The following is a 14,381-nucleotide window of genomic DNA, read 5'->3' on the forward strand; positions in this document are numbered from 1 at the left end:
CATACGTTGTTCCCTTTGTCATCGGTATGTTACTTGCCCGAGATTCGATCGTCGGTATCTCAATACCTAGTTCAATCTCGTTACCGGCAAGTCTCTTTACTCGTTCTGTAATACATCATTCCGCAACTAACTCATTAGTTGCAATGCTTGCAAGGCTTAAGTGATGTGCATTACCGAGTGGGCCCAGAGATACCTCTCCGACAATCGGAGTGACAAATCCTAATCTCGAAATACGCCAATCCAACAAGTATCTTTGGAGACACCTGCAGAGCACCTTTATAATCACCTAATTACGTTGTGACGTTTGGTAGCACACAAAGTGTTTCTCCGATAAACGGGAGTTGCATAATCTCATAGTCATAGGAACATGTATAAGTCATGAAGAAAGCAATAGCAACAAACTAAACGATCAAGTGCTAAGCTGACGGAATGGGTCAAATCAATCACATCATTATCCTAATGATGTGATCCCGTTAATCAAATGAAAACTCATGTCTATGGTTAGGAAACATAACAATCTTTGATCAACGAGCTAGTCAAGTAGAGGCATACTAGTGACACTCTGTTTGTCTATGTATTCACACATGTATTATGTTACCGGTTAATACAATTCTAGCATGAATAATAAACATTTATCATGATATAAGGAAATAAATAATAACTTTATTATTGCCTCTAGGGCATATTTCCTTCACTAGCCACGACGGCCCATACCATAGAGGAAATAGAACCCGCACGAAGCGGAGAGGTTCGGGATGGAGGGCATCCGGAGCCACGGCGGTGCTTGCCATCGCCGTCGACGTAGCCGGCGGTTCTACCCCCGACGAAGGCTGGGTTCTGCCGCGTCGGGTTTCTGTCATTTGGGGAGAGAGATAGAGATGGGGAATATGAGTCGCACGAAGTATGTTTTGATTGGTGGACGGTTCGCTTCTACTTCCGCTTTCGTGGGGCCGAGAAAGGAATCGTCAACGGGAGGGATGTGATCGTGTGGAGCATAGGGATCAACTCTTGAGCTGTAGATCTAAGCCATCTGTGATCAATCAAATGACTGAAATGTTTTAGGATGATGTGGACGCACGAAAACACAGAAAAATCAAGTAGTGGGGTGCCGATATAGTAGATTTGGATGAATAGAGCACTAACTATTTGTGAAAATTAATTTAGAACATAAATGATGACATGGCAACATGGCTGCATTATGCATGTTGATTGGTTGGTGTTTGGATCTGAACGCCGATGTGGCATGCATGATGATGTGGACAGTCCGCATGTAGAGAGAATTGGTAGAAGTGGGGAGGAACTTCTTAAGAATGTAGGATTTGGATACTGTTTTGGTTTTGTTCCCGTAATTGTTGGTGCACGTCCACTGCTGGCGTGGTGTAAAAATAGATAGTAATCAATGAAGAACTTGTTTTCCCCACATATCACTGTTCATGCAAATACATTGTTCTGGTTTACTGCTTTGTGCCTCGGTAGCACCATCATCGAAAAGGAGCGGGAGACAACCGGGGCGGCTCTACATCTCCACTTCGGCCTCTGCCTCTGCCTCTGGGGGTGGCGCGACGGGGTACCTCCTCCTCCGCCTGCCATTTTTAGAAAACTGAACACATTTCTGCAAACACAAGACGATATTTTGAATAAATGTGAACAAAATTTGAAATTCTAAAAGAAGTTTTTAGAAAACATGAATTTATTTTCGGACATCAAACAGATTTTTAAAAAATGGTGAATATTTTCTAAAAACAAGAATCAATATTTGTGAAGGTGATTCTTTTTTAGTTTCGAACAATTTTTAAAATACATGAAAAAAATTTGAATTTTTTTTGTAGTAAAAACGAATAAATATTGAAATCCTGAAGGTTTTTCAAAACAATGAACCAAAATTCAAGTTCCAAACGTTTTTAGTCATTTATGAACAAAATTTGAAGATTTCAACATTTTTGAGAAGAGTGAACAATTTTTTGAAATGCGAACATTTACAAATTTGTGAACAAATTTTAAAAACTCAGACATTTTGTAAAAAAAAAGGAATTTCAAACATTTTTTCTCAACAAAAATTGGAACAAAATAGAACGTGAGAATATTTATTCAAATTATGAACAATTTTTCGGAAATAGGATCAGAAATTACAATTCACCAAATATTTTTAAACACTTTTTAAATTATGAACATATTTTGGATTTAAAAAAAAATCAAAATGGAAAACAATTTTGAAAAATCCTAAACAATTTGAAATGTGAACAAATTTTGAATACGTTAACAAAAATTTGAAAATAGAAACATTTTTCTAAATTTTGTGAACAATTTTTGGAAACAGTGAAAATTTTTTGAAACCCCGTTCATTATTTAAAATGTACTAAAGAAAAGAAAAGAAACATTCCGCGCAACTTTTGATAAACAGAAACATTTTTTGAAAGTCCCGAATTTTCGTTTAGAAATGTGAACATTTTTTGAATTCATGAATAATTTTCGAAAACACACCCATTTTTTAAATAATTGAACATTTTTCATAACCACGAACAGTTTTTTGAGTTTTTGAATTATTTTTGCAATATGATTTTTTTTAAAAAGAATTAAAATTGAAAAATAAAAAAGGAATGAATAAATAAAAAATGAAAAAGAAAAGAACAAAGAAAGAAGGAAAAAAAGAAACAGAAAAACCGGTTCGGGGAACCTTCTAGAAGATTCCCAAAACAAAAAAAAACAGCTGGGAAACTCTGCAAGGTACCCAAAACTGGAAACACTATAATACGTTAATGGGCTTGCCCAGCTTACCGCTTGATCGCAGAATGCAGTAAATAGGATATTCCCTTGGGGGGCCGAACGGCTGAAGATGCTTAAATGGGCCGGGCCATTTCACCTGCCCATGACGCAGAGTGCCTTAAATTGGAAATACCCCCATCCTGCCGACCACACAAAAACTCCGAGGCACCCTTCCAAACAGCACCAACAGAACCCGCGCAAAGCACGCAGCCAGAGGGTAAATCCGTCACTCCACCGAACCGACAACCTTTGGCGCACGGCCAGCCAGTGTGCACCCCACCAGCGTGAAAACCTCGCCAAGATTCGTGCGCGTCGGAAACCGCAGGGGCATACCCGTAATTACCCCGTCACCCAAAGGAGATTGCCTTTGTCACCAGCTGAGACCCACCCACTCTCTCTCCTCCGCCTCCGAGATGGCCAGCTCCTAATCCACACCACCACCACCGCCACCGCCATTTCCACTTCGGCTTCTGCTTCTGCCTCTGGGGGTGGCGCGATGGGGTACCTCCTCCTCTCGCCCTCGCCCTCGCCGCCACTCGCGTCCCGGCACCGCTGCCCCGCCGCCGCCGCCGGCCGCCACCGCGCGCGGAGGGGCGCGGCCGTCGTCGCATCGTGCGATGGCGGGCCGTCTTCGTCTCAGGCCGCCCGGTACGCGCTGGCGCGGCGGGCCGTGCTCCTCGGGGTCTCCGCGCTGCCGCTCCTCCGCGACACCGCCGCCAAGGCCGCCGCGCCCAGCAGCGCGGGTCTCGTGACTGGTTAGTGCGATGCTCCGACCCGGGATCTGTTTGTTCATGTCAATTCCGTCTTGTGTTTATATTCATCATATGTTTACCTGTCTATGTAATACTGTCTGACGAAAAGGGTTTTACCCCCAATTCGTTACTGTCACCAACGTTTGCAGTACAAAGAGTCGAAGACTGTAAAACCAAAAACCTTCTATGGAATTGCTAAAGCAAAGAGATTGAATGTCAGCCTGCCATCTTAGACTCTCACCTAAACATATCAGATTGAAATTTTCACCTGACCTTATGACCTGACATTTCAAAGAATGTCACAGCAGCCTGAATAAAACAGTGCAATCGCACACCTAGTACAACTAAATAACACCATATGCAACCCTCAAAAAAAAAAAAAAAACCCACCATATGCAGAGAGTTACATGTCTTGTGTTGTAGAGATGCATGTGATGTTTCATGTCAAATCTCAAGACTATTTCTGTCGAAATGCAAATTTCCTCTAACTGTGGATCTTTGTTGCATTTTAAATTCTCACTAGAAAAATCCCCCGAGGCCCATTAGTTTATAAATATTGCTTAGAACTACAAATTTGAGTTTGGGCTGGATTTTTTCCCCATACTATCGTACTTCTACAAAAAGATGGTGATGACTATAGATAACTCCTCAAACTAAATCTTACCCTTGATATGTGCCACGCCACAAAGGTTTATGTCTAGGTTTTGTGAAAGGTTCATACCTGAAGCATCAGTCAGTTTGGACATGGCATAAATCCTGTACTTAATGCAGTTAATTGTCATGAGAATGCTTAAACCTGATATTTTTGTGGAATAGACTTGATATTGGAGATACACAGCTATGCTCTCATTATTCACGACTTATCTCAAGTGAATTTGATCAGATGTCACTTTTTAAATTTTCCCGCAGTTTATGGCATGTCATTACCCCAAGGGTTTATTAGAAGAAAGGGGATCCTTGCCCCGAGGATAGATCATCATGCGCAGAATTGCTACAAAACTTTCAAGATTGGACGTAATAAAGTCATCTGTAAACCTAACGATGCCATGCTTGATGGTCAGAATTCCCGCCCTCATTTAAATAGGCATATTGAAGATGGGATTTACAGTATCATTTATGACTTTGGTAGTAACCCTGTCGGGGTCTACTATGATGCATTCCTTTGCTTTTGCTGCCTGGTATAAATATTTACTATTGTGCCTGGAAACTCTACTCCAAGATAAGGTTATTTTGAATTCCCTTGTCTTTGTGCTGCCTCATTGTCATCACATTGGAGTGCTATTTAGTGCTTGCATACGAATACTACTAACTTGGGAACATTTTGTAAACATAAACATACTGATACTAGATTACTAGTTCATTTGTTTTCCACATTTATGGTGGCTTGGAAAAATAGATAAATAGTTGACGTTGCTTTTCTCTGTAGAGACAAAGGATGTCCCAAAGGTGGATGAACCTCAGGCTGGCGGGACTATGGTTGATGAACCTCAGACTGGCGGGACTCAGTCAGAAACTCCTCTACTTGAAGCCCCTCAACCCGAATCATCCTTACCAGTGGTGCAAACACAATCTTCAGGGAATCCACTTGCCGGACTTCTGAATGCAATTGCGGTTATTGCCTCGGGAGTTCTTGCTGGATTGTATGGTACATCTCAACAGGAAAAGAAGGCCCTGCAATCTGTCGTCTCATCTGTAAATCATCTGCAAACCACACTCACTTTGATATATTTCATAATACTTGCTGATATTCTTGTGTAGTCTTGACCAAGATCCTAAGGAAGGAAAAAGAGAAATGGACACAAATAGCAATGTGCATACCCATAGACAAACACACGTGTTTGTGCATGTTGGTGCGCGTGTGTGTGCTTTGATTACTGGGCGTGGGCATGTGTTCTATAGAAAAATGAACACTCTCAAATTAGGGTGTGTGGGATCTTACATATATTGGACTGATTAAAACTAATTTTCGTTAGGCTTGGAAGTATAGGACTCACTGGAACCTTGCGAGCTTGAATACTCTTATTTCCCACCATGACGTTCTCAGGGAAGCATGTCTTAAGTTGACTCGCTTAGAGAGTGTAACTTGCATATGAATGCAATCAGATTTAAAAATATTATAAGTACTTTAATGCCTTGAAATTTTTATATGTTCAAATTGATCCATGAAGCATTTGTCTGACATGTCTAAATTGCTACTTTGTTCAGTTGGAGGTCAAATTGGCTGAAAATGAGGCAGCGATCTCATTGATGAGGGAGACTTATGAAAAAAGGTTATTAGAGCAACAAGCAGCACAGAAGAAGCAATCTATGAAGTTCCAGGAGCAGGAAGCTTCATTGCTAGATCAATTGGCTTCAACAAAAAAGACTGTAACATCACTAAGTGAAGAATTCAGAAGGGAGAAGGCACGGGCTGAGGAGCTCAAGGATGAAATACGGAGATTAGAGAGTAGTATTGTTAAAGCTGGGGATGATAAAGATGTGCTTGAAGCCAAACTGACAGAAAAGGTTGGTGAAATGAATGATTTGCAGGAAAAGTTAAGTCTACTCAGCCAACAGTATGATAGCAAGGAGAAACGCATTGAGGAACTCAACTCATCACTTTCTTCAAAGGAAGCGGAGTATCAGAACCTGCGCCGTTTCTCTCATCAAACGAAAGAGAGTCTTGAACTTGCAAATGCTAAAATACAACAACTGGAGGAAGAGATTCATACAACTAAAAATGATCTTGCTTCTAAGATATCGTCAATTGATTCACTGAGTGAGAAACTTCAAGTATTAAGCTCTGCAAAGAAGGAAGCCGAGGAAAAAATAAATGAGCTAATTAAAGAGTGCACAGACTTAAAGGCTTCTTCTGAGATAAGAGCGAACCATGATTCTGAACTACTGTCTGAGAAAGATGATCTGATCAAACAGATGGAAGAAAAGCTCTCTGTTGCATTAAGTGCCTCTAGCAAAGACCATGAAGTCATTGCCGGATTGAACAAGGAATTGGATGCCACCAAAGCAATGCTAGACGATGAAGTTGCAGCACTGAAAAGCCTTAGAGATTTACTTAAATCCACTGAAGAGACCCTAAGTGATTCCCGAACTGAGGTTTCCAAACTTTCCGAGGACCTTGATGAAGCAAATAGGACAAATAAGGACCTGGCATTGCAGATTTCAAATCTCCAAAGCGAGTTCAATGAAATGCGAGAAGGTCTGACTTACAAGCTTGGAGAGGCTGAATCAGTATCTAAAGCTCTATCAGATGAACTGGTCTCAGCTAAAGAGATGATTCAAAAGGGTCAGGAAAAACTTGAAGCTACCTCTAATGAGTTTGCTTCTGCCGTGGAAGCTCGTGACAACCTGAAGAAAGAATTGCTGGATGTGTACAAGAAGTTCGAGTCCACCACACAGGAGCTTGTTGATGAAAGGAGAATCGTGACCACTTTGAATAGGGAGCTTGAGGCTTTGGCCAAACAATTGAATGCAGATTCTCAAGCACGAAAAGTACTCGAAGCAGACCTGGATGAAGCAACCAGATCACTAAACGAGATGAACACGAGCGCAGTGTCACTCTCTGAGGCGCTAGAGAGCACTCATTCCAAGAATACCACTCTTGAAGCAGAGAAAGAAATGCTATCAAAAGCTCTCGATGAACAAACAAAACTGACAACCGAGGCTCAAGAGAACTGTGAGGATGCTCAGAATCTTATCACAAGGCTTCAGACAGAAAGGGAGACTTTTGAAATGAGGTCTAGGCACCTCGAAGAGGAACTGGCCTTAGCGAAGGGTGAGATGTTGCGCCTAAGGAGGCAGATTAGTGCAAGCAAATCCCAGAAAACAAGATATGTTCCCAGAGCAAGTGCATCCACAGAAACCAGCACTGCTCCCAGAGCAAGTTCGCCCACAGAGACCAGCAATGTTCCCCGAACAAGTGTTCCCACAGAGACCAGTCAGACCCCGAACGAGCAGTCTGTGAATGATGGTACTCAGACCGGCGAAATTGCTGCTGAGACTCCATATACTGTAAGAGTAAAGGCTAGGAGAGGAAAAGGCGGTGGGCCGCGATGAATCTATCTGGTAGTCCCATAGAGAAGTGCCATCTTCCTTTCATTTTGTTTAATCATCAGTTATAACTTCATTTTTGATACTACCATCCTGTAGCATGGGTCATCATTTCAGTGCTATTTAGTTTACTTCCTTGTGACGTTTGAGACATCCAGTTCCTTTCCTGTAATTCACGTGCCATGGGTTTTGAGAATTTGAGAGTTTACTTGTGTACAGGTTAATTTTTGAACGGTCGACATGATGGAGAATTCTCCTATCTGTAGTTACACTGAATTGTTCATAGATATTATCCGCTCATTTTATCTACTTGGTAGAATCAATGGTCTGCTATTCACTGTTAATCCAGCAGTATTGCTTATTTTCAAATGCAGTAGCACTACCTATACTTTGTGCATCACATGTTTTTGGTTAACCCACATTCTCCTGCTTAATCACCCCAATGCACACATTTTCATATGCTGGAGGCAGGTTTGTTTGTTCCCTGGGGATCCATTGGTTGCTGCTGCCATTTGGTTTAAGGGAAACAGGGTGTATAAAACTTGCAGAGCTTTATTATTATATACTACAAGTATGTACGCCAAATTTCAAGGGATAGATACCTAATATCTTCTCAAGGAATATACTCATATTTTGGATGAACATACTCCAACATCTTTTTCATGGACATGGTTCCGTTCTGTTGAACATACTCTATTTCAACAGATAATGAAACTTTGGAAGAGTATATGCATCACAGATTTAATTAATATACTCAACAGAAATAATGTCTCCCACGTTCAATTCTCATGGAGACACACCTCACCTGTTTATCTAGAGCACGTGGCCCACACAGTCCAGGTTTCTGTGTTGTTTGGTTAAGTCACAAGTCAGGCCCCGACTAATAGATTGGCAGATATATTCTCAATCTAACATGAAACTGCAACGCATTTTTTTATCAGTGGCAAATATTATGGGCTTAAATCATCTTTGCATAATGGGCATGTGCCAGTCTAATTGAAGATCCCAACCTCAGGCAGTTACCCCATGGATCAAGTTGTATTGTTAATTTGTGAATCAAATCCTTGAGCTGAGGCAATCTGAAACTGAAGTCCAAGGTGAAATATGTTTAGGCATTTATATATTTGATTTGATGATCATTGCAGAAGTTCTTGGTAGAACGAGCGTCATGGCACTAGCATTGGAAGCATGCCCATGAGGCGGTTCTATAACACTATATCACTAGATGAAATAATCGGCAGATCGGCGCTTGTTTTAAAACAGTAGTGAAACGAAGCGCAAAACATATACAGAAAAAAGACTTGCACAACGGGTGAGATAACTTAATGAAACGAGCATGTAACAATACATGATTAAACATTGAGAAATCATGATAATTTGACATTAATTTTCAACAGCATGGCACTGGCTGCAAGGCTCCACAACGTTTAACTCAACTGTAGAGGGAACTTTCTCTAAGATGTAACTTCTCACAACCACGAGTGCTTTACGGGCTTCCATGATCATATTCATATTCCCAACTGAGCATCCACTAGCACCATCCGAACACCTAAGATCATAACAGACAGTGTCCAGTGTAAGGCGCTCCAGCGAAACCGCGTTCTCAAGAATATGGACTGTTAGCTCAACCATGCTTTTCGCGGAGCAGAAACCGATGATCTTCACATCCTTGATGCTGCCATGGCAGTGTCCTGGCATCTGCCTTAGATGTGAGGAATCACCTAAAACTGAATCATGCTCTACACTCTGTTGTGTTACCTGCCCATGATAGATATCAATGTCACTCATAACAGACAAAAAACAAGATATGTGCTCGAATTAACTGTTTCAATAGACACTAGATATCCTTGGGAAGATGAGCATGACTTACAGACAACATCAAGGTCTCCAAGGAAGGACAAGCATCAAGAAAAGAAACCAGAGAAAAGTAATCATAGTCTGGGCAAAAAGCCCCTGCTGATACCATGAAAAAAATACACAAGTGCTTGAGGTGAAGGAATTTGCCAGGTAAAAACGGTATGTCTGTCTGTATAAAAAAAAAAGAACACCTCAGATTAATAATATACCAAGGAAATCGCCGGTAATAACCCAGAGTTTTAGAGTATTACCGCCAAAGATGAGGTTATGTCAAGAGTTTCAAGATTTGGGACCATCTGTGGAAGCTTGGCGCGAGCATAATGAACAACGTTCCAACCAGAAGCTGAAATCATAATGTCTAGCACCGCATCTCCAATTGACACTTCTACTACGCCACCAGTGTATTCAAAAACGGTGAGATTAGGAGCTTTGCTCTTTATAACCTCCAGATTTTCACAGTTAGTGACCACCAACTGGCTGAGCCGCTGGAGCGCGCAAGGTATCTTGAGGCAAGCTATCTCTTTGCAATACGTGAGTACCACTTCCTCCAAAGCTAAAGAACATGAAAGAAGGCACCCTAACTCGTCCCCTGTAATATACACTTCAGACAATTCTAGACTTGTCAGGCTTCTTAAGCAACTAAATCCAGCCATGGGACGGAAGACACAACTGCTGAGACGAAGATCCCGAATTGTGTTTGCAATCCCATTAAGTAAAATTGAGCATGGAAAGTTGTAATCCAAGTCATCATGCAGCAAAAGGGCAAGTTCTTCAATCCCTGGCTTAACAGCAAGGTGAAGCCAATCATTAAGATAACATGCGCTAATATTGGCAACATCATCTATTTCAAGCCTGAGTGCCTTCACACCATTGCCTGAGTGGTTTTTCAGAATGCGGTAAATTATCCTGACAAGATCACTCGTTGTTTTATCTGATGTTTTATTCTTTCTGTACAGGTTTTCATCGAAGATTGTTTCCTTACTAAAGGTGAGATCGGGATGGCATTTCCAAGAACGTTGAAACAAGTGTGACACGCAGGCAGCACGTGCAGCATCTCGCAGGGACAGCAGAGAATGTATATGAGCCCAGATTTCCTGCTCGCACATGTGTTAGAGAAAAGTTCAATATTGGACTTGTAGAGGCGACCGGTTACTTCAATTTCGAAAAGAAAAATAAGGCCGTAGTGAATACCATTCGGAACTACGTGCTTCCGCTAAGTAAAGTGCATTGCGGTAGTTAGATTGAGCATTGCGCAGAGAAGATCCTTCCCGCAATGTTATTAGTGGCTTTCCTAAGAAGTGCTGTTAGTGACTTGTACGGATTAAGTAATATGCAATCCATCCACGAAATGTGCATTGAGTAACTGACATTCAACAATGTTAGTAGGTGCATTTTAGTCAAACAAGATGCACTGGATGTGATATGTTGCACAATCGCACGTGATAAACAAGTCAGTTTTGCAACAACAAAAGGCAGAACTGAACATGTAACTTCAGCTAGGCTAAAAATATTAAATAGTATTCCCCCGATCCATAATAAGTGCTGCAGTTTTGAACTAACCATAGTCCAAAACTGCGACACTTATTTTGGATTGGAGGGAGTATAATTTTTTTACCTGAATATTTATAAATATATCTAGAAGCCCGTGTAATAAAACGCAACAGCGCTAGCAGGTACAGTGAAGATACATGACATGAGCGTTGGTAACTAAGGTGAGAGGATAACAAATTACACAGACCAGATAGAATGTCATTCTACAATTACTAGAATATGCAGTTTAATCTTTAATTTTTTACTAGAATCAGGAAGCACTGTTATGAAATCAACACCTTAGTCCAAACCATAAAGCCAGTGAAAGCTTTCAGAGCAGCACTTAAATAGCTTCTATCTTTCCTAGTGGTTTTAAGGTGCCTAGGAAAGATAGAAGCTATTTAAGTGCTGCTCTGAAAGCTTTCACTGGCTTTATGGTTTGGACTAAGGTGGTTTGGACTATTGTGGTTTTGCGCCAAGTAAAAAAGCTCATGGTTCTACGCATCAATCAAGTAACCCAACGAGTTGGTGTTTTGTGCAATTTCCTTTTATTTTTCCGACCAAGTAGAAATAGATTCTAAGATGGAGCTCAAACAAACAAAGGAGCTCTTGTGTCAGGTACTAGAGGGAGTACATGGAAGAGGATTGGATGGCTAAGATGACTCTTAATTCCATCTAGATCTAAGGCTATCTGTGTTTCTTCTTATTACTGCTGCTATTTTTCCTTTTGCTTCCAAGTTACTCTGAATTCCCTACTCTTAACTCAGTGAAGATCGATTCCTTTACGCAGATACATGCGACGTAAACAGAGAAGAAGCTTACTACGGTGGGGACGTGGGGTTGGATCTGGTGGTGACGCCGATGATGCTGCATCCACATGAGCCGCTGGAGCCCCATGATTCGATGTGTCGACGATGACTGAGGTGGAGACTCGGGATGATGAAGTCCAGACAAGCGTTCTGCCTCTCGGTAAACTCGCTCTATTTACCTGCAGCAATTTGAACGAGGGCCGGGGGATGAAATCGCATCGGAGCCGCCGCCGACCCCGAGAGGGGGAGAAACACACCCGTGATGCAAAAACTGCCTGTTGGGCCTTTTCGACGGGAAAAAAACGCTCCAACAACAACAGCCTCGATGGGCGTGTTTGGTGGGCGCGGCTATACCGGGCGCCCCTATTTCTCGCGTCATGCGAGACGAGAGGTTCCTCTCGCTGAAGAGCGCTTGAGCTTGGCCGGCCCGAGCGCGGGGGGCCACAGCCTTTTTTCCCTTTTTTTTCGTTTTCGGTTTCCTTTTTTAATTTAATTTTTGTACTTTTGTTTATACTTTAAAATATTCTAAATATATGTATTACAAAAAAAATAAAAAATTGAATTTTTTATGAACAGGTATTAAAACATGTTGAATAAGTATTTGAAAAATGTTGAACAAGTATTTGAAAACATATTGATCATGTATATAAACACATTGAACAACTATTTGAAAAATGTGAACAAGTATTTGAAAAAATGTTGAACAAGTATTTAATAAAAATGTTGATCGTGTATATAAAAGTGTTGAACAAGTATTTGAAAAATGTTGAATAACTATTTAAAAAAAATTCAATGATTATTTGAAGAAATATTGATCACGTATATAAAATTTTTGAACAAGTATTTGAAAAATGTTGATATTTATAAAATAATGTAGAATGAAAAAAAAGAAACAAAGAAAAAACCAAAAAAATGAAAAAAATCAGAGAAAAAAAGAAAGAAAAGAAAAGAAAGAACAAAGAAAAAATGGGGAAAACCGGCTTAGACAGCCTCTAGTATGTCTCGATCCTAGTACTCCCTCCGGTCCTTTTTACTCTGCGTATTAGATTTTTATCAAGTCAAACTTTACAAAATTTGACCGAATTTCTATTTAAAAAATATCAGCATCTATAGTACTACACACACACACACACACACACACACACTATGAAACTACATTTCACAATGAATCTAAGAATATATTTTTGGCATTGTGTATGTTCATAATTTTCTCTATAAGTCTGGTCAAAATAAAGATACTTTGACTTCAAACAAAACTTATATGCAAAATAAAAAGATAACTCATAAGCGGAAGCGGGCGCAGTGGTTAAAGCCTCGCTTGAAGGAGGCGTGAAATGCGCCGGCCCAGGTGCGCGGGAGGCCACAACCTCGTTTTTTTTCACATTTTTTCTTTCTTTCTTTCTTACTTTTGTTTATACTTTCAAATATTCTAAATAAATATATTATAGAAAACACTTTACGTAAATTACATTTGAAAAAATTGTTAACAAAGCATTTTAAAAATATTAAATGCATATAGATAAAAAAATTCTCATGCATACAAAAGATGTATACAGAAAAATACAAATGTATATGAAAACATTAATCATGTATTTAAAAAATGTTAATCAAATGTGCAGGTCACCGCACCAAATGCGCCTTTTGAGCAAATGATCAGCCTCGCTGGGTGGCCCGCCGGGTACGAGCTAGGCAACTCACTGCTCCACTACCCTCACCGCTCCAGGCCGTCAATACCATGGGCGAGTGCTACCATGTGAAGGAGCAAGTGGCCGCTCCAAGCCTGCCGTGGTTCAGCAACTCGCTGCTCCAAGCCAGCTCGCAAAATAGTGGCAAGTTGCTCCAGGCTGGCACATGGAGGAGCACGATGGCACAGGCACTGTGGCTGCCGTGGACGAGGCGGTGTCGTACCGCTCCTCTCGCGCCATCTGATGTCGTCAATATGCGCATAACCGCGTGCTGCCGGCGGAAAAACAAGTCGGCTTCGCGGAGATCAACATGGCGGCCAGCACGTCTGTGGCCGCTGACGACAATGAGGAAAAGTAGATCATGAGGGGCCGCTGCCACTTGGTTCCCATAAAGGTCTTGCTTGCTTCGCAGCCATCGTCGCCCCCTGCCCTAAAATCCAACTCGGATCCATTCTTCACGGAAGCAGAGGCCACCCTTCCCCTCCGGCCGAAGCATATCGCTCTGGTGCCACTCCGATGAGTGGCACAACCGGACAAAGGGAAGATACGCGGGGGAGCAAAGGGTGCTCTTGCCCTTTGAGCTGAAGCATATCCATCTGGAGCTCACGACGGTCCGATGAGCGGGCTGCCAGACATACAAAAGATATGTCGTGGGAGGGGAGATCCGCCGCGGCCGGCCTAGCTTAGTTTTATGCTAGTACTTTATAGTTTTAGTTAAAATATGTTCGAATGTAAATGTTTTCGTCCTGTTTATATGAATATCATCTACTTTTCATGAATTCCATCCGTTTGTTGAAACAGTGTTTGAAATGTATATTGATAGTGTTGAATGGCCAGCTCTTGCATCCGTGTCCGTGAAATGGTGGTCCCCGTATGTTTTGCTGGTCAGTCTTCGAGACTCCCTAAACAGACCAAATGCGCCATGCTAAAACACACGC

At 41.4% G+C, this 14,381-nt stretch overlaps 2 protein-coding genes across 3 annotated transcripts; one reads left to right on the forward strand and one right to left on the reverse strand.

The window, feature by feature from the left end:
• Window positions 1-3,120: 3,120 nt before the first annotated feature.
• Window positions 3,121-7,758, forward strand: LOC125530915 (uncharacterized). Of its 2 annotated transcripts, XM_048695329.2 has the most exons (4): window positions 3,121-3,518; window positions 4,425-4,571; window positions 4,942-5,207; window positions 5,721-7,758. In XM_048695329.2, exons 1-4 carry the CDS (start codon window positions 3,260-3,262, stop codon window positions 7,566-7,568), a joined length of 2,520 nt encoding a protein of 839 aa, XP_048551286.2. In that variant the 5' UTR covers window positions 3,121-3,259; the 3' UTR covers window positions 7,569-7,758. The 2 variants fall into 2 exon arrangements, with proteins under 2 accessions (XP_048551286.2, XP_087402604.1); XM_087546478.1 differs by lacking the exon at window positions 4,425-4,571 and having other exon boundaries at window positions 3,123-3,518.
• A 247-nt stretch (window positions 7,759-8,005) lies between these two features.
• LOC125530916 (uncharacterized) lies at window positions 8,006-12,163 on the reverse strand. Its single transcript, XM_048695330.2, has 4 exons — window positions 11,772-12,163; window positions 9,671-10,513; window positions 9,433-9,588; window positions 8,006-9,320 (listed from the first exon to the last, which is right to left on the reverse strand). The coding sequence occupies exons 1-4, from the start codon at window positions 11,844-11,846 to the stop codon at window positions 8,946-8,948; spliced, it is 1,449 nt and encodes a 482-aa protein (XP_048551287.2). The 5' UTR covers window positions 11,847-12,163; the 3' UTR covers window positions 8,006-8,945.
• Window positions 12,164-14,381: the final 2,218 nt, after the last annotated feature.

Source organism: Triticum urartu, chromosome 3A (assembly GCF_056163025.1).
Source record: "Triticum urartu cultivar PI428250 chromosome 3A, HENAU_Tu73, whole genome shotgun sequence".
Classification (NCBI taxonomy): Eukaryota; Viridiplantae; Streptophyta; class Magnoliopsida; order Poales; family Poaceae; genus Triticum; species Triticum urartu.

What these genes read in the sequence shown, in the direction of transcription:
- LOC125530915 (XM_048695329.2), top strand. Translation starts at nt 3,260, where the DNA reads ATGGGGTACCTCCTCCTCTCGCCCTCGCCCTCGCCGCCACTCGCGTCC. An exon ending in TAACGATGCCATGCTTGATG is followed by an intron (nt 4,572 to 4,941) that starts GTCAGAATTCCC and finishes TTTTCTCTGTAG; the next exon opens with AGACAAAGGATGTCCCAAAG. An exon ending in TGCAATCTGTCGTCTCATCT is followed by an intron (nt 5,208 to 5,720) that starts GTAAATCATCTG and finishes TACTTTGTTCAG; the next exon opens with TTGGAGGTCAAATTGGCTGA.
- LOC125530916 (XM_048695330.2), bottom strand. Translation starts at nt 11,846, where the DNA reads ATGGGGCTCCAGCGGCTCATGTGGATGCAGCATCATCGGCGTCACCAC. An exon ending in ACATAACCTCATCTTTGGCG is followed by an intron (nt 9,589 to 9,670) that starts GTAATACTCTAA and finishes TTTTTTATACAG; the next exon opens with ACAGACATACCGTTTTTACC. An exon ending in TGGAGACCTTGATGTTGTCT is followed by an intron (nt 9,321 to 9,432) that starts GTAAGTCATGCT and finishes TATCATGGGCAG; the next exon opens with GTAACACAACAGAGTGTAGA.